Raw genomic sequence first — 24,504 nt, forward strand, 5'->3', positions numbered from 1 at the left:
TATATATAGATATAGATAGACCAATGCATGATTGGCTCCACTTCGTGAGTGAGGCTACTATTACTAATGAATTTACAAATTTCATTGTATCCGTAGATGAATGTTTGCAGACTGTCAAGTACTAGATGGATTCGATATGGCTTTCTACCGCGCGGCATGGGCATGGATCAAAGACATCCACAAACTTGTTGCTGACTTTTACAGCACTAAAGTGGCACAGAAAGCTTGATTTCCTAATTGTTTTGGCAAACAAATATATTCCAAAAAGAAACAAATCCATTTTCCGGAAAGCCATATTTGCTCGTAGTTTCCAGAAACTAGAACGACCAGTTAGGAGGCCACAATATTGCATATTATATTAAATATAATTTCCTTAGATTTCTGGATGTTAAAAATATGCAGAAGGTAATTCAAAAAAAATAAGGGCAGGCATACATCATTCTAGGATATTTATTATCATATATGTCTGATGTCTCTCAGGAACCAGACGTACCAAAGAAACAATTTACATGCATGAGGGTTCATCATCACAGCTCAACTAGAGTAATGTACATCAGACTCTTGACACGCATCATCAAAGGATATTTGGAAATCCACAATTCACTCAATCATTTCGATTTCCAATTTCAGCAACCAATCGTTGATCAAGTTCACCTCCACCTCCGCAGATCCACGGAACGAAATTTCTTACCAGGCAAGCATGCTTCATGCAAAGATCAAGCTCCGCTTGCATATACACGGGTCCACTCTTTAGCTGCGTCATTCAAGAATGCCATGAGCTAAAAAGTTCATCCAGATTATGCAGCTAAAACCTGAACAAGATTGGTTATTCCCTCACCTGTTTCTACAGCTTCAGCTTCATTAGCCTTCCAGTGCTTTGCCACATTGTCGGCAAGTGGGTCATCAGGGTTTGGAGCACTAAGCAATGCCTGGATGCTGAAGACCAGAAACATCAAGTGCAAAAGAAATGCGCTGGTCAGCTAAGATTAAGTTACCCAAGTCCAGTTAATTGTTCTCTCTGATCTTGTTTTAGCAAAAAAAAACTCAAGCTAAACATAAACACCAGCAGCTCTGAAGGTGAAGGCTGTGAAGCAGGCATATGTGCTTTGTGCATCCCTACTTGTGTTATGGTTTTGAGATATCATAAGAGAATAGATTGTGACTGGAGAAAAAGTTCCAGTAAAAGTGTAAACATTGGCAGCTCTCAGACACATGCGCTGTGTGGATCCCTACTCGTGGTCATAGGTTGATTTGCTAACATGTAAAAGGTTTCCCCCATTCTAACAGTGGATCTGACAAATAATATACAGCAGTGCCAAATGGCAACAAAATGCAGCCTCTGGCCCTCCTCCACTTTACAATGCGCACACCATCCACTTTATGAATGCAAGCAGTATAAGGCTTGGTTAATTAGTGCATCTTATATCACATTCCTGCCTTTTAGTGGCCAAAAGTGCAGACAAGCCCTGAAGTTGCACATTTTCCACTATGTAGTGTCTCCTAAGGCCAGTCTTAATGCATGTTTCATGAGAGTGTCATGCACATTAATATGGTGCCATATAAACAAAATTGCTGACTTGGCAGGGTCATTAAATGAAGGAGATTCATCAGATGAGAGAGGAGTTTCATCCCCATGAAACTCATATGGCACAGTTACCTAGTTTATAGTCTTGGTAACTATATCATGAAACTATGCACTGAGACTGGCCTAATGCGATAAACTTATAATGGCCATGGGCATCAGAAAGCCCTTGCAGGAATCATATAGCTTGTTTAGTGGAACCACACGGTTTGTACTTTCCAAAATCAGATGACCACTTTGCAAACAAAACACCAAATGAATCAGACTGAAATCAACATAGAAAAACAGTGAAGCAGAAATATCAAACCTCAATAAAACTGTTCGAATCTGAAGGGCAGGACTCCACTTGTCCTTCAAAATATCAAGGCATATCCTACCAAGCTGTATGAGTGTGAGTATTAAGCAGTACAGTATTACCTAATACCATAAGTGGAAGCACAGGGTAACTTACCTTGTCAATGTTAGGGTGATAAATTTTTGTGAGAAAACGAACCTGTTATCAGTAATGAATCAGGACTTCAGAAACCACAAGTGTATAAATTATCTTATATCCTCAACCAATCGAACTAAGATATAAAATACTTATATGAAAGCAGTAGAGAACAAATCTAAGTCAGCAAAGTGAATGATGTTATACAAGTGTCCTGAAATTACTGAAATTTGTAAGATTCTTTTGAGTCGCTAGGCTCACAAAAAAATCATATGATGATCTCCATCAATTAAATGTGAACTTGAAATTTAAAATTATACAGCAATACATATGTAACCTTTATGAATTTGATGCGCTCTACAATTCAGCCCACATTTAACTTGACAAATATCAGCAGAAGAACTATTTAGTACTCATTAGCAATTTGTAGAACCATAGAAGTATAGCATTGAAATCTTAATCAAGAGTAGAGTAGTAACGAAATACCTTTGGTGGAGCCATTGGATATTCTTCAGGCAAGAATAACTCGAGCTTGAAAACTCCTCCTGACAATTAGTCCAATCAAAGATATTAGATAGAGACCATATTAGAACGCAAAAAAACGACAAATACCAGTGCTTTGTTTTGCATTCTTTAAACAGGGCAGCGTGGATGCATTAGTGGCAGGAAATAGTCACATGAGACAGAGTAAACATATCAGAATATCCAGGGAAACCAAGGAGACATGCACAACACAAGGAAAGCCAGCAAGGATGACTTGTTCACCAGGATTTGCAAAGATAATTTGGTTCTTAATTAGAGAAACTAATAGCAAACACTTTCCAAATATGTACAGTTAAAACATAAAAATCCTAGCTATGCCAATTTGCTCAATGTGAGTGTGACTATCTCCAACAATCGTCACCCAAAATACAAGACCCATTTGTCCTTTGGGTAGCACTACAGATAAAAGGTTCTATACCTATTTTTAGTCTTCACCAACAACAAGACCTAAAAGACAACACTCTCTGCAATGGTCTCGAGGAGAAAGGATACCCAAATTTGGGTTATGCCTCTCCTGATACCCAAAATGAGCCTTCTGTATGGGTACTCTGTTGGAGGCTATAGGTATTGTGTTGGAAACCTATTTTGGGTTTGGGTTCCCAAATGGGTCTCCTATTGGAGACAACCTACTGATCAACCATTTAAACAATGCGGCAATGCCTCTTCAATCAGACAGTCAACCCAAACCACCAGACATCATCCTTGCATTGTCTGCTCTGCACAATTAACCATAGCCATTTCATTCCATGCCCAGTCAAAGCCACTCAACTCCACCTGCACTTCTACGCCTAGGTTTCTCGCTGACCTGCACCCAGCTGCATAAATACTGCTGTCAAACCTGGAGCTGCATGGGCCACTGGTGAATCTGTTCTAGAACCACTGACAAGAAGGACCATGCCACAGATTGATAAATGGAAGCCACACATGTCTCTGGTTTGAAACAGGGGCATGGAGACCATGAACTAACTGGCTGATAAAGAGGCTTCATGGTTGAGCTGCAGGCAGGGCTTGGAAGCCCTGATCATCAGCTGAGGATGATTGTTGGGAAACGATGAAGGAGAGGTGCTCATTCGTGTTGAGAGAGCAAGCAAATAGAAAGGAGGTGCAAGTGCAATGGCACTTTGTGCCATGAGGCAAGAGGCTAGAACCACAGAACCGAGAAAAGAGGGAGACCAGTGGAGGCAACAGTAAAGAGGCACATCTTTCCAAAACTTTTATGTTCCCAAAAATCATCAGATCACAGAAGTACCAAATGAAAATGTAGGCAACAGTAAAGATTAGACATTGAAAAAAATCTTAATAACACTTCTTCAATGTTATTGAAATGAGATAATGAGACTTAATGGTATTTGTAGCTTCTGAATGATATGGAATGGAGTAAAAATTCCAATAACCTAAATTCCATCTACCATTTCCAAAGCCAGTTATCATAGTACCAAACATAACTAAAACACAAAACAGATGAACAAAGAGTAAAAGATTCCTCACCCTCGTATGGCGACTGCGATGGTCCAAGGATCATGACATTGAAGTAGCGCATGTTCTCCTCTGATGGCGAGGCACTGATTCCTGGAGCTGCAAAACAGCAAGCCAACAACCCTGAAACATCAACACACCATCCAAGAAACTCGCAAAAAATAACAATCGAGACAAAACAGGGTCTTCGCACAGTTAACCGTATGCATGATAAAATTAGACATTCTAGCCTTTCTTTAGCTAAAATAAATAAAAAAACAAAAGGGCCTTTTGGGGATAATCAGCTTGCTGTAACTCTGAATCCTAGGGGGGGAAGGAATCAAAAGGAAAGAAGCATCAAAACATCTTGTCATGTCCAGAGTATCTCACCTGGCTCGCTGAGCAACCGCTGCGTCTCCTGCGCGAAGCAAACCACCAAAAATCACCATGTTTGCATTTAAAAAAAATGAAAAAAAAAAGCGAAGTTTCGATGGGGAGATATGGATCCTCACCTTGATGATGCGGCGGGGGAGGTTGCTGTTGGCCATGGGGAACGGATGAAGGGATTCAGACTAGGGTCCGGTGGTCCTTTGGATCACGGCGGCGGCAGCGAAAGATTGGGGGGCGGCGGCGCTGGTGGGGATGAGAAGAGAATTGTCGTTTGCTTGCTCTTGGGTTGGGGTGTGCAGCCTGGTCCCTGACATTTGCGGGTTTTATAGATGCAGGACACGATGAGGAATATTTTTTTTTGTTTGTTTTCAGAAGGATACAAATTACGAGAGAAAAATATTCTTCTGCTGAGCAGAGTATTACTACTATTAAATATTTTTTTTATTAGGACTGCATTATAATTGTTATTTAAAATATATTACTCAAAATTGTAAATTTTAAATACTTGATGTTTTAGCATTCAAAATTAAGACTCTATTTGGTTCCCCTTGCTAAATTTTAGTTAGCTAAACTTTAGTCACTTTAATAGCTAAAGTTTCAAACACATTGACTAAAAGGAGGTAAAATAGTTTAGTTCCATTAGTCAGTGTGTGGCTGGGAAAAGAGTTTGAACAGGAGATTGAAGTTCGATCGTGCTGTGTTTTTAGTTTAAGATGTTTCATTTTACGAACTAGGAGGATTCCCCGCGTGTTATAAAGGAGGAATATAAATATATAACTCTTTTATTAGCATAATCATGGAAATTATATCTATAGTGGATGATGAGTCTCGCTAACGTGGATGTCATAATTCTTATGCTAGTTAACTTTAATGCAAATGATAGTAGATTGTCGAGCTGGACACCTTGCATGTCAGGCAAACTGATAGTGGCAAATGATAGTGGCTGCTGAGGCGGACGCTTTGCATTTTAAGAGAAATAGATAGTGGGGTTGATAGTGGACTGCTGAGGTGGACGCATTGCATGTCAAGAGAAATAGATAGTGAGGTTTTGCTTTATAAGAGTTATAGATTGAAATTTGACTTGCAAAGAATTATTATTCAGTTGGAATCTTAGACCGTTGGTTATTGATGTTTTTTAATCACATGGGTGAGGAAGGTGGACTGAAATAAAGTTTAGTTAATTAGGTTGAAAGATAAAAGCTTTTCACCACTTATTTATTTTAACGGGATCAAAAACAGCCCCGGCCGGCTACCATATTACACGATATAAATGGGTGAATAAAGGATTGAATTTGGTTTGGATGAAAGTATTGCTTCAGCTAGTATTTTCTCGGCATAGAAGAGCTACGTATCATTATATAGTAGAAAATGTGTTCGTGCATTGCAACGGAAGAAAAAATTCTACATAACAATTTATATGTTTTCTTATTTTATTAAACTTGAGAGCTATTATTTACTTTGGGATGACATCCAAAAATATTTTCCCGTAGATATTTCATGAATTCTTTTGAAGACACGTAACAATTTATAACTCAAGTTAGTGAGAAAATAATTATTGATATCAAGGGCTACTATGTGTGATGATTATGACAAAAGTCCGCTCTCGATTTTCCACAGGATTTCATTGTCGGCAATGGCACGGGTGCATACGTGCAAGAGGCACATTTATAATAATATGAGTTAGATATATCAAACTACTCAAGATCTAATTCCACGATTTGATTTTTAGACTATCGACTAAATCAGATTATAATAATACGAGTTTTGATTTTAATACATTAATAACTTAATGGTATAAATATTTATTTTTCATCAGTTATAGGTCAAAGCCTATATATTGTGCTGTTTCTATTTTTTTTTTCTCTTCCCGTTCTCTCATTGGTCTTTATGGCAAAAAAAAAGAAAAAAAAATCCAAACATTCTTTAGAAAAACTGAAAAAAAAATAAGGCCGAAACTAAGAAATTGCTATGGTTATATTATTAGGAATAGATTTGTACTCTTTTTTTTTCCTATTTTGATTTGGTTTAGGAATCGGGAATCTATTTGATTAGGATTCCTGCCTGTACAGAGAAGAGAAAATAGAAAAGCCAAGAAAAACAAACAAAGAAAGCCATGGACGGACATCCAAGACCAGGGAGAAATCGGAGCTTAGAGCACAATCTATGGGAAACAGATGGAAGATGGAAAAAAAGAAGGACAAGGAAACGCCAGGGAGAAAAAAAATCACAGAAAAAATTAGACGTGGAGCCGTCGGCCAATAAGTTTTGGAATTGAACTCCATATTGCTCTAGACAAGAGTTAGGGCTTGTTTAGTTTACCCCAAAAACCAAAATCTTTTCAAGATTCTCCGTCACATCGAATCTTACGCCAAATACATGGAGTATTAAATATAAATAAAAATAAAAACTAATTGCACAGTTTACCTGTAAATCACGAGATGAATCTTTTAAGCCTAGTTATCTATGATTGGATAACGTTTCTCAAATAAAAACGAAAGTGCTACAGTTGCGAAAACTTTTCAGTTTTCGGAACTAAACAAGGCCTTATTCTAACTCGTATGAGTATGAGTTATTATATATATAAGTCCGAATAAAAAAAATTATCTGTTATCCAGTAATTAGAGGAAAATGGAAAAAATGGATGGGCAAAAAAAAGCCTGAAATTTTACCTCTTTGTTATTAGGTATAGATTAAGAAGAATGCTTCAGCCAGTTTCTTGTAAACGTGTGTGTCAACTAGCCATCCATTTTACCGTTTAACTCACATGTCAGAACCCCCACCTTGTATATAAGACTCGGCCTTTTGTATAAGACATCCGATTTGTATTTTTACAGTACCTTTATTGATTGTTCCACCATCGTTTATCTTCCCAAACTAAAGTTATCGCACTCATGGAAAATATCGGAAATCCCATATCAGGGCTTGTCTGGATGTTATGGAATTCATTATGTGTTACCGTGGATTGGGTGAAATTTAGTTCAATCTACTCCAACACATATAGATTAATATAAATCTAAGTACATCTAAATATGCATATCGACTGTGTTTAGTATTATCACGAAACATGAAAAGACACCCTGATTCTGAAATGTGATGTGCAATTATTTCACCCATTTATGTACTATATATACGGTTCTAACTCAACTGTGTGATACAGCACACTATAGTGCACTATCACTCATAGATAAGCTGCAGGCAACAGATTGCAAAGGGAACATTGGAACAATTCCAACAATTCAGAGCCTGCCTGCAAAAATGCTTGAGATACGGCACTTCAATTAGGCTACAGCCATGTTCCATTATCGCATAGTAAAGTTGCAACACAACGGTCTACTAATAAGAAAAACATGTATGATCCTCATCTCCCTTTTATTTACCGCCACTTTGGCGAAAATCGCCATTATTTCCTCACGGTGTAGAGAGACGGCCGAAGATGCAGCTAAAATCTGCGTAAATACAAAGGACCTAGAGACAATGATCAGGATTAAAAAAAAAGATCCCCTCTTTGTGTTTTAACCGGTGTTCTGGAGACCGGCTGCTATGCCCTTCATGGTCAGAATGAGGGTGTCCTCCAGCCCCGGTGCATACTCGCTGCCAGGGTTCAGCTTCACCAGCTCTGAAGCCGCCTTGGTGGGGTCCATGATCTCCTTGGAGAGGTGGGGGCGCAGCGCGACATGGTAGTCCGGGTCACGGATCCGCTTCAGGGTGTAGGCCTGGCAGACGTTCAGGGTGGTGATGTACGCGTCACGGAGGCGGAGCCGCTGCTTCAGGTAAGGGTCACCTTCCAGGAGATCCCTGTGCCCGGCAACCTGATAGAAGTCCAAAACAGAGTTCATTGATAAAACGCTACTAGAATGGTAGCTCAACAAAGTGCAAGAAATGTATCGATGTGTCTTTTGGACAGGACAGCAGACCTGAAGTAGAAGCTTTTGGGTTTCTTCATAGTTGGCCCTCAGCTTCTCACCCAATGGACGCAGTTCCTCTGAAACAAGGAGTTTGTCATAAAGTGCAGCAATGCCAGGGTTACCCTTGGCGAACACCATCTCCACCAGATCAATAGTGACCCTGAAAAATGGCCACTCATTGTACATTTCCTGGAGCATGTGGAGGTTCCTGATGTCCTTCTGGAGGACATGCTTGAATGCGCCTCCAAATCCTAGCCATACCGGGAGGTGGAACCGTGTTTGTGTCCAAGCAAAGATCCATGGGATTGCTCGGAGTGACTCGATACCTCCGCTCGGCTTTCTCTTGGATGGCCTGCTTCCTATGTTCATCCTACCATACTCTGTTTCAGGTGTTGCCTGTCAACACAAATATCACAAAGTAAATATTCGCTAAATGTAGGGTCAAATCAAATATTTCATTAACCATTTTAGTTAGGTTTGCAAAAAGATATAGTGCAGTAAATCATTGTGCTACATTCATATTAAGTCTCAAGTCAGGCGACCTATTTCAAAAGTTACGTTTTGCAGCTTATGTTACTGTAGTATGACAATGGACAACAAGGACTTACGAGGCGGAAATACTCAACGAAGCGTGGCTCTTTGAAGACAATGGACCGATATTCCTCAGTTGCCACAACTGCCATCTCATCAAGAAGGGCTCGCCATTCTGGCTTTGGTGCATTTGGTGGGTGCATTCCATGCTCCAGGGTAGCAGCCGTGAAACGTTGCAGTGTCCTAAAGCACAAGTGCTCCTCACCAAAAGACTGCTCAATGACTTCACCTTGAACAGTGACCCGGAGTGATCCATGGATCGTGTCTGGTGGCTGGGACAAGATGGCAAGGTGAGTGGGACCACCACCCCTTCCAACAGTCCCACCACGTCCATGGAACATCGTCAACTTCACACCGAAGTCCTTAGCAACCTTGATGAGCTCCTCCTGAGCTTTGTATAGCTGCCAAGCTGCTGAGAGGCGACCCGCATCTTTGCCTGAATCTGAATACCCAATCATGACCTCCTGCTTGCCATTGATCCTCTGTCTATACCAATCGATTGAGAACAGTCTGGCCAATGCAGCTGGGGCAGCCTCAAGATCAGCCAACTTCTCAAACAGTGGGACTACTCTAAGTGGTGTCTTTACATGACACTCACGTTGGAGGAGCTCAACAGCAAGGACATCCGAAGGAGCTGTTGCCATGGAAATGATATAAGCACCAAAATTGTCAGCAGGAAGCTCAGCGATAACGTGGAATGTGTCTAGAACATCAGCAATCTCCTCAGTCTTGGGAAGGTCCGGGCCAAACAGAGGGCGCTTGCCATTAAGTTCAGACAGTAGCCATTCTTGGCGGCGTTCTTCAGGCCACTCGCGGTAAGATCCTATCCCCAGGTACGTAGTGATGGCATCAAGGACATCAGTATGCCGATCTGATTCTTGCCTAATGTCAAGCCTCACAAGGGAGAGTCCAAAGGTGGAGACTTGACGCAAGAAATCCAGAAGACTTCCATCAGCAATTACACGGTCACCACAAGCACAGAGTGATCTGTAACATAGTTCCAAGGGCTCCAACAGCTGCAAAAGTTGGCATCTACATATCAGAACCCACTGAGGGAAAACCAAGAAATCAATATTATTTTCTGAAGATTACTGATTAATTCTCAACCTGCTCAACAGTTGTCAATGTAGCTTCCTCAGGAATATCAGAATGTCCACTGGATAAAAGCTCTCGTGACCGCTCACGAGTGTTGTAGAGTTTATCCCTGACATCACTCAGTATCACCCGATATGGCTCATTTGGAGGAACCTTCTTCCAAAACTCTACAGCAGAAATGAAGAAGGAAAAATTATTAAAATGCCAAAAATATGGCCTAATAACAACAGGCCATTGTTAAGAAGACCCAATGATGTCACTGGTAACTACCTATGTAATGCTTGGCATCCTTCTTAGTGGAGCGATGCAGCTCATCAGCTCGCATGCGCAGCTCATCACTGCATCGCCACATAGACAACTGCAAGCATTTCAAGTTATCAAGTTCAATCATCTGATAGAAATGATGTTATGAACTATACTCTGATTCTGAAAGTAATAGCAACCTCAAACATGAGATCCTCAATCTGAGAGCAGTACAAGTTCGATGCCATCATCCTGGCAAGCAAGCAGACATCCCTGGTAACCTCTGGTGTCACTCTTGGATTTCCTGCATTTGTAGAAACATTGCTTTAGAATACAAAGGACAGAGGTGCAGACTGCAGACACATGGACAATGAATAGTCATCTTCCCAACCACTAGCAACAAAGATAATAACAGGTGCTGCAAATACTTCATATTTAATAATGCCATGAGAAGAAAAGACAAATATGTAGAGATGTCACTCACCATCACGATCTCCTCCCATCCAAGAAGAGAACTGAATAAGAGGTGCATTGTAAGGAACACGCTCGTTAATCCCAATGTTCTTCAATGCAGTATCAACTCGGCGCAAGAACTTTGGAACACCCTTCCAAATTGTTTCATGGAAGTAGCTCATACCAGCACGCATTTCATCTTGGGGAGTGGGCTGCGTTCTTCGGATCTCATCAGTTCTAAAGGCAGCTTGGATCTTGAAAAAGGAGAGAGGAGTCCATGTAATAAGGAATTAAGAATTGATATCTTTGGTCTCAAGCTTCAAAGAATTCCAGGTAATAAACATTAGATTGAAATAAATACCTCTCTCTGCAGAGCCTCATCAAGTTCCTGCTTATCATCTGGAGTGATATCTTTTGAGTAGAGTTGAACCAAACAGTTTCGTATCCTGGTAAGAATGTTGGGATCAAGATTAAAGGCTAAAAACGGAGTTGTGCATGTCAACTACAATGCAACGTTTGGCAAACCAACCTCGAGTGTTTCTGGAGCAGTGACCTCCTCACAGACTGTGTTGGATGTGCAGTCAAAACCAGATCAACAGTCTGGCTCTTGAGGGCATCAAATACCTCAGCAGGTGACTTCTTCAGGTCAACAACAAGCCTCTTAAGTGTTTCCTCAATGTCAGATTCTGTGATTGCCGAGTTCTCATCAGCAAAGTCTCCCTTCTTGAGCTTGATTCTCCTCCTGTATGCTATCTGGACTTCCTCAGCCAAGTTGGCCAAGTTAAGCATGTGCGAGAAAGACTTGGCGATCACAATAGAGTCCCCAGGATCCAAGCTTGTTATCATCTTCCCGAGTTCATCAAGCTTTTGCAAGTCATGTTTTGTTTCATACTCAGCAGCTACCTCATAGCATTCTTGAACCTAATCAGCAAGAGAACTCAATTAATGACCATACATGATTAAAAAAAAGAGAGAAAGATATGTCGGTTTCTGGATTTTGTTACTACCATACTCAATCCACATATCACTATATCAGTTCCAAATAAATTTACATATGTAGTATTGCTGCCAGCTGGCCATGTCAAATAAATTTAATATGGTAAGTCACACTTTCTGAGCAATACAAACATACCCACTTCAACGGGGGCTTTATTTTGATCCAAAAATTTTCATAGTTTGTCTATTAGTTGTCACATGTTCTGGGTGTCCATGTTCTGTCAGGGAAGGTGCTAGAAAGATGACAGGGGTTCACGTGCTATGAACTGCAATCAGGTGTAAAGTTGCGTTGCTGGAGATAAAGTTTGTTTGTCAACTATATGTTGCCATCCAAACGAAAAGTCAAGAACTCAAAAGATGACGTGGAATCTGCAGGTTTCGTTGTTTCAGTCAATCAATCGGTCCAAAGTCAGTTAATGGACCAGGAAACATATATACAACTAAAGATCCACACTTGTTACAGATGGATTTTCCACATAGGAAGTGTTTCTACCGAATGATTGAGATCAAAATTCGAACCATATCCGACCAATCAATCAAAAATCGAGATGATCGCTTTGCCACTGAAAAACCAATCTTTGAGCAATAACAAAACAAAAAGAAGAAGAAGAAGAAATTGAACACTAGGAACGTTAATCCAGCACCTGGCCATCCACTATAATTTATATTTTAGTATAATTACTATACTTGACAACGCCAAATTAAGCAGCAAATCAACCACCTTGTAGTTACACTTAAACCTGAAGTGTTAATCACTTAATCTGAAGAGTGGACTCTGAAGTCAACCACACACTCTTCAATACTACTCAAGCTGGCACTCTAAAAAGGAATCGCACGAAAAGAAAACAAAGAACAAAGAAGGCAATAATTTCATGCCTTTTTTTTTACTAAACATTGATACTTTTTTCTCAGGAAAAAGAAGACAATAAGTAAAAAAAACATGGAAGATTAAATAAAGGTAAAAATAACAGGTAAAGACCACAGGACTGAACTAGATTACTTGGATCCAACCCAAGATTAAAGCTGCATCGCAAGCCCGAACCAGTAAAACAAAAGAACAACAAGAGTCTAAGAACCAGTCGGAGGAGAGTTACCATCTCCTTGAGGTCGTCGCCGTGGAGGTCCTGGAGGATGTCGAGGAAGCGGTCGAGGAGGAGCGCGTCGTACTCGATGAGCTTGTCGTCCTCCGAGACCTTCCCCGGCACCAGCATCCGCAGCTGCGCGTCGATCGACGACAGCCGCTCCATCTTCGCCCCTAAGGCCGCCATATCGATCGGCCCCCTAGCTAGCCCCAATGCTAAGCGCGCCGGCGGTGTGGATTTGGTTCAAGAACTGCAAGCAAGAACCAGGCAGGGAGGAGAGGAGAGGAGGCTGCTGCAATTGTAGGAGGAGCGGATTCTGGCGGCCACTTTATAGACGGAGGAGGAAGATGGATAGCATTAGCATTAGCATTTAGCAGGCAGGTCCAAGCGAATGTACGAGATGCACGTTATTTTATTCTTATATTATCGATCAATTTGCAGGGGATTTGTTACCAAAGCGAAGAACAGGAACAGCCTATACTGATCGAGAGACATCTGTGTTGTGTGTCCACGTGGACGGCTGCGATTTATTATTTCCCACAGGAGAACGGAGACACTTGAACATGTGTACCGTCAGATCTGCTCATGGTCCAACATTGAAATGGGAATTTATTAGTATGTGCACATTTGTTCTGATTTTTTTAGATAAATATTATTTTGTATTATGTATATATAAAATAATATAATGAGTGTACAACAAAGCTATCTACGTAGAATAATCAAGAGAACTTATCTTTAATAAAACGAATGGAGTACATATAAACAAACTCAGGATAAGCAATTTTGTTTGAAGTTTGAATTGCCGCTAGGAATTTTGAAGCAATTACTTAGGCCTTGTTTAGTTCACAAAATTTTTCAAGATTCTCCGTCACATCGAATCTTTGGTCGTATGCATGGAGCATTAAATATAGACGAAAATAAAAACTAATTGCACAGTTTACCTGTAATTTGTGAGATGAATCTTTTGAGCCTAGTTACTCCATGATTGAACAATTGTCAAATAAAAACGAAAGTGCTACAGTAGCCAAAATCCAAAAATTTTGCAAATATAAGGGTAATTGTGAACTTTTTCCCCATCGCCAAGTTAATTTGCAACGCATTTAATAAACTGACAAATCTAAATCCAAATCCATAGTATATGTATCATTTTTTGGGTTATATTTAAGAAACTACTTGCTACTTGTTGCGTAGCAGTAAAAATGTTTTTTTTCCAAAGATGAAATATGGTTTTCATCAAATCTAAAGTTTGTTGTCTATGACAGCAAGACGTGAGTTTTGCTGCAACAGATTATTGTTATTTTGCTTTTATACGAAGTTCAAGAATAATGGAGGAATCGTTTCGTGCTACATAGTCTGATTCGTAGAAAAAAGAAAGAAAAAAAAAAGAACACAATGAACAACCTTGGAAAACCACTATCTATCTATCTATAAAGACAGACGCAGTTACATCAATATTATGTTGATGGACAATGGACAGCGACCTTGTAATACATATGCAAAAGACAGCCGTAGTTATTTTTTTTAACATCAATGTAAGATGGAGACCTTTCAGTTGGACCAATTAGAGGCAGAGACGTGCACTTAGATCGTGTAGTTGCACTTTGCTTTCTTTAGCTGGTTCGCGCCGTCCAGCAACGCCAAACTTTATGAAAAAATGGGTTTCCCTTTTTACATGTAATAAAGAAAAAAAAGGCATAAATCAAAGCTCACATGGTCTGACATGAATTTCTCACATTCTTTTTACTTTTTTCTAGAGCATTTGTGGAGAACACGAGTAAAAGGTATATATCTTTATAGCGCTCATATCTAGCCCCTTGACATAGGGTGAGCTGGGCCGAGTAAACAGAGGATGGGCGCCATTCTTTATATCCACTAAATTGATATGTTAGGCACAACGCACAAATAAAAATCATCCTAGATATATTCTAGGTTTTCTCGTAACTAATTAAGAAACATATGCGAAAGTTCACACCTCAGTAGCACTTCAAGCATTAGTTCGACTCTCCGTTGGAGCGAATATTACAAGTTGAACGGCTTGATGCTTTCAATGCTAAGCGACATTCTCGTCGGTAGCGAGACGCCTACGACGACTTTATCAATTTGGATATAAAAGAATACAATTTTAGTGTATATTATATTAACATGTCTAAAGTTTAATCAAATATATAGATAAAAATATTAATGTTTATGACACCCAAAAAAGTATAATATAAAAACATATTTCATAACAAATCCAATGTTACTTATTTGATATTATAAATATTGATATTTTTTATTATAAGTTACTCAAATTCAAGATACTTTAACTTGGTACTATGCTAGATTTGCATTCTTTTGTGAATGAAGAGAGTGTCATGCATCATATTGCATAACCATCCATAGCAAACAATACAATTGCAAACACATGATTTAGGGTATTAGTTCTTGAGGGCCTCAATTTGTATAAATTTTCTGTGTCTTCTACCACCATCTAGTTCTTGGGTTCGCATGTTGCCTCGTACTTGATTTGCCGGTGACAAAACACCGACAAAGGTTACCTCCTTTGTATGATGTTACTACTCATTGCATCCTAAAATACAAGATATCGGAACATTCAAATTTTGTTCAAAATGACAAGGGATTGTGGGTGAATTAACACCCCTACTCATTTATATACGGCCCAAGCAGTTACATGTATACGTGTCATTAATTAGTGTTCATCATCAACACAATCACTATGCTCAAAATATAGTAATAAGTAAAATTTCTCCAAGGATTATAATCCATTCTAAAATTTGTTCTAAAATTTATGTTACATATAATTTGTTCTAAAATTGATAAGACCATATATTCCAAGATGAAAAGGAGTATACAACTATAAGTGATTAAATATTCAAGTGGTTTTGATGGGAGGAAAAGAACTAGAAATTCATACTCCCTTGGGTCTTGGTCTTGACACACAAGGGATTATCAGTTTTGTCCTAAGTCAAACTATTATAAACATGATCAAGTTTTTAAAGAAAATTACTAACATCTCTCATCTCTAAGAGGCCATTTCATAATATATCCAATGAAGCCCATTTCGTGTCATAAATATTGTTGCTCTTTTAGTTAGACTTGATCAAAATTAACATAGGACAACTACAGATACAAATATTTCAAGACAGGTAGAGTATAAATAACTTATGTGAGAGTATCTCCAATGATAGACCTATTGGAAAGACCCAAACCCGAAATGGATATCCGATGAAGTACCTATAGTCTCCAACATGGATATCCAATGAAGTACCTATATAGTCTCCAACAGAGCACCTATACATGAGATCTATTTTAGGTGGCATGAGAGGCATGACCCAAATATGAGCATTCTCTCTTGGAAGACCAAAAACGAATATTAAATCCTTTGCATGTAACACTACCCAAATCTCAAAAGGGTTTATATTATATTTTGGGTGTTGTTGTTGGAGACAGTCTAGAGAGCAAATCAAAGCTGGAAACTTGGTATATGGAGACATAATTCGTTTGTCGATGACAAACTTACTTATGAACAGCTTTTTTTTTTGTCCCGTGCAAGGAAACAAATTGCCACCTGCAGCAATCTTCTTCATGTATACGTGTCTAACTTGCACCAAATTTCTAACCCTTGTTAATGTCTTCAATATATAACTTTACACCAACTATTGAAGTAAGCTAATTACTACCTTCGTCCAAAAAAATGCAATTATAAGATGCGTGTCGATCAAAGTAGTTTAAATTTAACCAAATCTATAGTAAATATTATTGCATTTTTAACTTTAAATAGTTTTTTATAAAATTATATTCTATAACTAATCTAATGATATTTATTTTAGATCATAAATATTTATACTTTTTTATATAAATTTAGTTAAAATTTAATCCACTTGAATTATTAAAAATGAGAATTGTATTCTTTTATAAACGAAGGAGCATGTATTAGTACAAAAGAGTGGTCTACATCAGTAAACATGACCACACATGTGTAACATCCAAAAATTCACACTCAAAAATCACTCGCATTAAAAAATTATTTTTAAAATATATTTCAAAAACTATAAAATAATTTGAGCTCTATAGTATCTCCATCTAATCCATCCATATTTTTTCGCGCACAAATAACAGCGAGTACCAGTAAGCTTACATGCAAAAAAACATAGCAGTGCACCTACACGAATATATATCTCATGCCTGCATGCAAGGACACGGTGATTAGGCACCGTCCATTTGCATGCATCGTGCATGCAAATTAGGCACCGACCATGCGCTACAGTAGCATTTTTAATGGCACGCAGCTGAGCGCTTTGGCCTATAAAAAGCCAGCCTCGGGTGCTCACTCTCACCACCTGAGAAGCACGTTCACTCACTCGCTCACTCACTCTCACTTCGCGTATACCGTATACGGCCATACGCACAAGCCGAGCTCGACTGTCGTCGCAAGACGAGGTGAGCAGCTCATGAGCATCTCCTTGCTCTTCTCTGTCTTTCTGTAGTATTTTTCTGTATTTTTTCTTGTATTTGTCTGTACCGATTCACTGCCAAAAACTCCACGAATGGAACCATGACATACAGAAGAGCTCTAATGACCCATGCTAATTTCTCTCTAACCATGCATGTGTGGGCCATAAGCATTAGCTTCAAATAGTACATGCATGCATGCAACATGCACTACCAGCCAAAATTCATCTCGTGAAGCATGTATTTCTTAATCATCGTTAGCCTTTTTCGCATGATTAAATTCCGGCCATTTTACAAATACCATATGCTAACTCTGATTTCAATAATTCTTTTTCCTAAATTCATCTAAAATCATGATCTACCTCCCATATTAATTTCATGATTTTTGGAGCTCATTTGAATTTATATGATTATTTATCTGTGTCTGTTGTCTGTGTCGTTCGTCGCGTATTTTAGTTGACGGAGTGAACGAGCCGGAAAACGAGAACGTTGAAGACGAGTACCGCGAGTTTGACGCCGAAGACCGGAACTGTCAGCAGGAGTTTGCCGAGGACGCCGACGGAGGCAAGTCCAACCGATTCCCTTTGATGCATATTGATCCTATTTTTAAACACAACCTGTAGAAGCCGTTTTAAATATTGCATGTACGATATATGTACGAAGTATTTTCGCTGCTTAGTTAAAACCTGTTGAATAGCCATCTTTGTATTGATATTACCCGGTAATTGTCTTGTTCGAACCTAGAAACAAATAATATGTTATGACAGAAATATTATTATTTAGAATGCTTAGGACTTGTTACTCATCCCGGATACTCATCGCTATATTTTCTCAAATATAATGATTTTAAAAGTAAAAGGTGTGAGTGGTGAAAATAAATTGTGGGTATTGTGAAAAGGGTAATGAACAAGTTATAGATGTGATCACTATAGAGATGGGGCGGATGGGATCCCTGTTGAGGGATGCCTTGGTGTTGTGGCTTATACCTTGCGAGGTTAAGCGTGAAGATATCCGCCTTGTCTCGATTAAGGACTGAGTTGATGATTCATCTTGCCTAACTCATTTATCGTACAACCACTCGGCTTGCATGGGAAAGGCTTAGTCTAAATCCCTCTAGTTAGTATGGCAATCATCTGGAGGCAGGTGTGTAACGGGACACTAAGTGATGTATGTGAAATTGTGGAAATATATGAAAAGAGCTTTGTGAATTATTGTGGTATCATGAGATGTGGCCTTAGTGTTCCCGTGGTGAGCGCCATTACTTAGCTATGGAGGGTAATGACTTTGATGGATCTGTGCTTGCACGACGGTGTAAGTTATGGTATCCTACTTGTGGGAAAAGTGTACAACCTCTGCAGAGTGTAAATCTATCTGGATAGTCGTGTCCGCGGTCTCGGACGGGTTATGGTTTGGTTTCAACAACTAGATGGGATGAGATGAGTGAAAGCATGTGAGAGAGTGTGATTTTGGAAATAAATGGTTGACTGTCATTGTGTTGTGGGAACAAGGGTTCAACAACACTTAAAATTATGATCAAACCCTCATTTTTAGAAATACTATCATATGTGGAAAAAGAGGTCTTTTACAACAGTATTTGTGAAATGAAACCTTGCATGTGTAAAAAGATAGCTTTATGCAAATAAAACTAAACCTCATCCTTGATTTATCCATATGCATATATATTGTTATCCCCTTCCGTAGGGTAAGGTTGGATTTTCTGAGTACTTTGTACTCACCCTTGCTTTATTAAACAGAGGAAGATCCGGACTTCGATCCCGAAGTGGCGTTCGAGTAAGGTCGTGTCTGCACCCAACTAAGCTTGTGGCATTGGGACTCGTCAGATGTTCGATGGCGATATCGTTTGTTTCTGGGTCCTTTGGACCTATGTTGTATTTTGGTGTCTTATTATTATAGCGTGCCTTCCTTGTCCACGCTTTCCGAGACTACTGCGCTGAAACTTATCTGATTTGTAATAAATGTGTTACTAGCCTCCTGGGACTAGTATTGTATCACATTTGAGTTCCTGGTTTACCAGGGGCGCTTTTATATAAATTTAGTTAACTAATCTAATGATATTTATTTAGATCATAAATATTTGTACTTTTTTATATAAATTTAGTTAAAATTTAATCCACTTGAATTATTAAAAATGAGAATTGTATTCTTTTATAAACGAAGGAGCATGTATTAGTACAAAAGAGTGGTCTACATCAGTAAACATGACCACACATGTGACGCCCAATACCATGCGTACCTGCATATATCATTTCCATCCTCTTATTTTTCTTGGGACTCCCTGTGTGGCGTCGCAGTCGTACGTTGAATAGTCGTACTTGGTATATATGAAACCAAGTATATGATCAGCTGGCGTAATACACCACGTCTTAGTTAATTTATCAGAAATAGAATAACGCCCATTTAGTTGAACTACAACTATTTCAATTATCAACGGGAAAGACACCTAGCTCGTTTTCACGGGGAGTCTTATCTAAGACATGAGGAGTCTTATCTAAGACATGAGATGCTACTCAGGCTGCTCTTGTAACCACTATAGACTATAAAGACCCGTTCACTTCCATGTTCCAAACTAGGTAATAAGATGTATAATTTGCTCTCATGTCTTCTTCGACCCGTTGATAATTTAAATAGTTGTAGTTCAACTAGGTACCAACAGTATATATCTTTATTTCGTCAGTCTTGAAGATTTGTCGGCTTGTTTTAAAAAATATTCATAGAGATAAAGTCTACATATGTTCATAGGAGTGTGTTTATGAACAGAAAAAAAGCTTGGAGCATTGACAGAAAGTACTGTTGGCTGATTTACTGTGTGAGAAAAAACACTGCTGAATAGATGGTAGATTCGGTTGATAAGCTCAAACGAACAAGGTAATTGTAACACCCAAAATTTGGCTCTTTTAAAAATAGATGAATTTGGCTTTATTAAATAATTTTGTGAGCATTTTTCAATATAGGAAAAATAAATAAATTTAGAGAAAATAAAATTAAATATAAGTTAGGCTAATATTTTGTTGCATACATGCTGGTGCATTTCTTTATGGGATGAGTGGTTTTGATGAAAAGAATTTTGAATTCAAAAATTCATTTGGAAAAGAGTTTGGGAAATTTGTTTGGAAAATAAAAAGGAAAAGCTTTTCTCTCTGGCGGCTGACGGGTGGGGCCCACCCGTCAGGACCACCTCCTTCCTCCAACCGTCGCTCCCGAATCCTCTCTCTCAGCAGCAACCGCCTAGGCCGAAGCCCCGCTCCCACGTTCTCCAGCTTCCCCCGCGTCTCGGCTTCAAGTGGAGGGAGTCCGCGCGCCCGAGTCTTCCTCTCCCCATTTTTCCCCCTCCTCGCTTCTGCTCCCATCCGTGAAAGCGCAGAGAAAACCGTCGCCGGGAAGTTCTTCGTCGACCGCGCGTAGGCCGCCGATTTCGCTCCGAATTAGCGCCGTTGTGAGCTTCCTCTCCTCTCCCGCTTTCTCCCCGTCTATTTTTCTCGCGAAACGGCGCACTCCTCAGTGCTGTCCGCGGAGCTCCGGCGAGCTCCATGGCCGCCGGCCATGGCGCGTGCCGCGTAGGACCTTCCACAGCCGCGCCAAGTGTTCTAGCGAGTTCGCCTTGCCTCCCTCTTCCTCCCTGTGTGCTCGGTTTGGTCAATCGTGGCCCGGAGTCCGAGTTCCACGAGCTCCGACGGGGACGTTCATGGCGCCGCCGTGAACCTTCTCGGAAACCGCCTCCTTGACCGCGTTTTTGGAGTGGAATGGACTCGCATCGCTCTCCTCTTTCTCCCAGTTCAATCGGAATCGAAAACCGTGCACCGTAGCACCTCCTCCGCTCAACTCCGGCGAGCTCGGGCCGGCCGTCAATGGTGGCCACCGTGTTTCTGGCCGGAGCTGCCTGTCCGCCGTCCCCTTCCTCTCTCTCTCTTTTTTTTTTTATTTTTTTTTTATTTATCTTTTAATCCAGCGCGTTCAATCTTGATCCAACGGCCAGAAATACCTATTACCCCTTCATATGATATCTTGTTAAAGAGTCCCCCAAAATTTTTGTATTTGCACCGCAGTCCTCGGCCAGAGGAATTTACAGGATTTATTTCGTTTATTTAAATTCGTTTAAACTCTGTCTTATTTACAGAATTGCCACCGCATTGTTTTAGCTATAAAATCGCCGTTTGAACTCCGAATCAATCCGTTCAAGTTGCGTTAGTTTCGTAATTTTGTAAGCTTCGCGTTGGTACCACTGTTGTTTAGGTTTACCACTGTTAGATTTCCTAGTTATTTACAAGTCCGTAGATTGCTGTTGAAATCCCGTTAAAAGCGTAACTTTCGCGTCGTAAGTCCGTTTTCCGTGAATTTCGCGTTGACTTGAGCGTAGCAGCACGTAGATGATTTTGGAAAACTTTTATTTAATTTATTTACTGCTGGTGTACTGTTCTAACTTTAGGAATTGTTCTCTTGCATGTTTGTCTTGGTATGCGTGATGATTGTGATGTATTGATCGAGCCTAGACGGTGAGGAGTATTTCGGGAGTCCGGAGCTCTTTGGGGATCAGCAGGACCAGCAAGACCAGCAGGAGTACGTGAACCAAGGCAAGTATAGCATGGGCCTACCTTGTTGTCCTACTTATTTTTAAGCATTTCACCCTGCATGTGTATAATATTGCAAACTATAAGGACATCCTAGCTGTTGATGACAATTACCTTGTTCCCGAGGGTTTTTATTGCATATGGGTAGAAGTGCTAGTGCTCTAACTCCAATTATATATGATCTGAAATCAGTGATGGAACCATGGTTAATTGATTAAACATGATTATGATAATTGGAACATAGGGCTATGGTACAAATGACTGTTGGTCATGTTGTCCTAGACCCTCCGTAAGGACTTATCTGTCGGCAAAAGCTGGGACTTACAGTGCAACCGGGAGAGTCACATGGCTCTGACTTTAGCTCAGTAATAGGACCTTTTCTAACTCGTTAGAGGTTACCCGAAAGGGCGCAAGAGGCGCTTGCCACTTTGGGTGTAGGGCTGCCCCTGTTTCTATGAGTATAGCCGCGATGGAAATGTGCCATAGAAAAGGGGGGTTTTCTACATCTGCCTGCCGAGGAAACCTCGCGGCCCTAACTGGTTAGAATAGGCCTATGGAAGGCTTCATAGTGTACCCTGCCAGCTCACCTTGGTAGTGTTTGGGGGTCGACGGATCCCGGGCATATGGGCAACACGACTCACGGTGAAAGTGCACAACCTCTGCAGAGTGTAAAACTGTTATAACAGCCGTGCTCACGGTCACGAGCGGCCCGGAAAACTCACAGAATAACTGGTTACTGATGGCTATATGGTACATGATGATGTATAATTATGCTTTAATGTGACTTATTGACTTACTATGGTTCTAATAACTGATCATTTGGGATATTTGGTAGCTTAAGCATACTCTATAATAATTAATGATAAAACACTGACCTACTAAAAGCTGATGCAGTGAACCTAGTTTAGCCTGTTTGAGCCTCATAAATCCTCATGCTATGCTTGTGGAGTACGAGATGTACTCACGCTTGTATATTTCTTTTCTTTGGATAAAAATCCCGGATGGGTAACAGATGGTGGTAGCTATGAGGACTACCCGGAGGACTATTAGGCTTGTGCTTCACCAGTCGACCTTCCCTGTGTGAGGGCCATGAGATAGTTATCTTAGAATATCATATTTATATTTCCACTGTTATATCAAACTTTGTGATGTAATAACTACGTTTGTTGTAAACACTGCGATGATGGTATTTAATTTGTGACTTATGTGTGTGATTGATCTCTGGGCGCACATAAGTTTATGCATTCAATTTCATCCTTGAAATTGGGTGTGACAAATTGGTATCAAAGCCGTGTTGATTGTAGGACGCAAGCCTAGGTAACAATGGTCGATATAGAGTTTTTGTTTTATTTATTTAATGCTTTCTACCTTACTTTTAGTTATTTTATAAAATTTATCATGCTTATATCACTTATTCTATTGCCAAAATGTTGATCTAATCTTAAAATAAAATTTATAGATGCCGCCTGTCACGAGGTCTCGCCGTGCCAGCACCAGGAGCTACATCTCTCAGTTCACGCCCCAGTCGTCCCAGCCAGTGGTGGACATCTCCGACAACGAGACCGTCCCCATGGAGGAAGAGGACCCAGCGATGGTGACAGAGGTGGATGATGATGATGAGAACTGGATGGACTCCCCTGTAGCAGCTGCACCTGCTCCACCCACAGCACCTGCTCCACCTGCTGCACCTGCACCACCAGCTCCACCAGTTGCACCTGCTGCCCCTGCTGTACCAGAGGTGGTGCCTCCAGCTGGTCCTGAGGAAGAAAACCCAGGATGGACTACCACCATCCACTACAAGTATCCTTCAATGACAGCCTACTTCCACAACTTGCTTAGGGAGATGCTGGATACTTACTATGCCGATAAAGAGATTGGCATTAGGTACTGCTGTGCAGAGTACACACACCCCTATGAGGCCACATACTGGAGGTCGGATCTTACCATCACTGTGGGGAATGAGGCACATGACAGCTATATGGTGGAGAGCATCCATGGTCACGTTGCTAGGCGAGCTGAGGCACAGGACAGCATGGAGGACGCCGCCCAGATGGCTTACACTCACTACCATGGCCTTCGCTATGAGGCCATGAGAGCAGACCAGTACAAGTTCCTCCCTCGCCATGATTCTACTATTGGTACTTGGTCTATTGAGAACCCGCAGGAGGTTGACACGCCATTGGATGCAACTGTTAGGCATATGCATGTCCTGCAGATGGCCAATGATGACCTACAGGAGGAGCTACGTGATCAGCAGGATTCCATAGATCGCTTCCAGGAGATGGTGGACAGCCTTAGAGAGCAGCTTGAGTTGCCACCGCTCTACAAGAAGAAGACCGCACCTCCTAGCATCTCCGGCGACGCACCATAGGCCTAGGATGCCAGTTCTTTTATTTCGTAGTCCCGTTGTATCAGTTGAGTTTGAAGTGCTTGTGAACAATTGATGTGTCCGTTGAATTTGTTTGTGTATTTGCATGATTCGAATCTTTGTAATGACTGCTGGAAGGTTGAGCAGCCTGTGATGTTTAACTTTTATCTCTGAAGTGGTACGTCCAAAAACTTTGAAAATTTTGTGGAGGAAACTAGACTGCTGTATCTCTCATTTGCAACTGGAACCACGTTAAAACCTGCTCGGATCTGGGAGATATCCTTGTTACAATCTGGGACTATTGCGCAGACTAGAGCACAGAACAGATTCGCT

At 40.4% G+C, this 24,504-nt stretch overlaps 3 protein-coding genes across 3 annotated transcripts; 1 reads left to right on the top strand and 2 right to left on the bottom strand.

The window, feature by feature from the left end:
- LOC110432875 (ubiquitin-conjugating enzyme E2 36-like) lies at positions 421-4,709 on the bottom strand. Its single transcript, XM_021453937.1, has 8 exons — positions 4,523-4,709; positions 4,401-4,428; positions 4,044-4,130; positions 2,499-2,557; positions 2,034-2,075; positions 1,890-1,963; positions 839-936; positions 421-754 (listed from the first exon to the last, which is right to left on the bottom strand). Exons 1-8 carry the CDS (start codon positions 4,556-4,558, stop codon positions 717-719), a joined length of 462 nt encoding a protein of 153 aa, XP_021309612.1. The 5' UTR covers positions 4,559-4,709; the 3' UTR covers positions 421-716.
- On the bottom strand, positions 7,649-13,161 carry LOC8065472 (phosphoenolpyruvate carboxylase 2). Its single transcript, XM_002462134.2, has 10 exons — positions 12,778-13,161; positions 11,217-11,608; positions 11,049-11,133; positions 10,719-10,941; positions 10,435-10,538; positions 10,262-10,349; positions 10,004-10,158; positions 8,914-9,912; positions 8,315-8,701; positions 7,649-8,209 (listed from the first exon to the last, which is right to left on the bottom strand). The coding sequence occupies exons 1-10, from the start codon at positions 12,949-12,951 to the stop codon at positions 7,913-7,915; spliced, it is 2,904 nt and encodes a 967-aa protein (XP_002462179.1). The 5' UTR covers positions 12,952-13,161; the 3' UTR covers positions 7,649-7,912.
- On the top strand, positions 23,263-24,174 carry LOC110432713. The gene has a single exon (XM_021453502.1). The coding sequence runs from the start codon at positions 23,263-23,265 to the stop codon at positions 24,172-24,174; it is 912 nt and encodes a 303-aa protein (XP_021309177.1).

This window comes from Sorghum bicolor, chromosome 2 (assembly GCF_000003195.3).
Source record: "Sorghum bicolor cultivar BTx623 chromosome 2, Sorghum_bicolor_NCBIv3, whole genome shotgun sequence".
NCBI lineage: Eukaryota > Viridiplantae > Streptophyta > Magnoliopsida > Poales > Poaceae > Sorghum > Sorghum bicolor.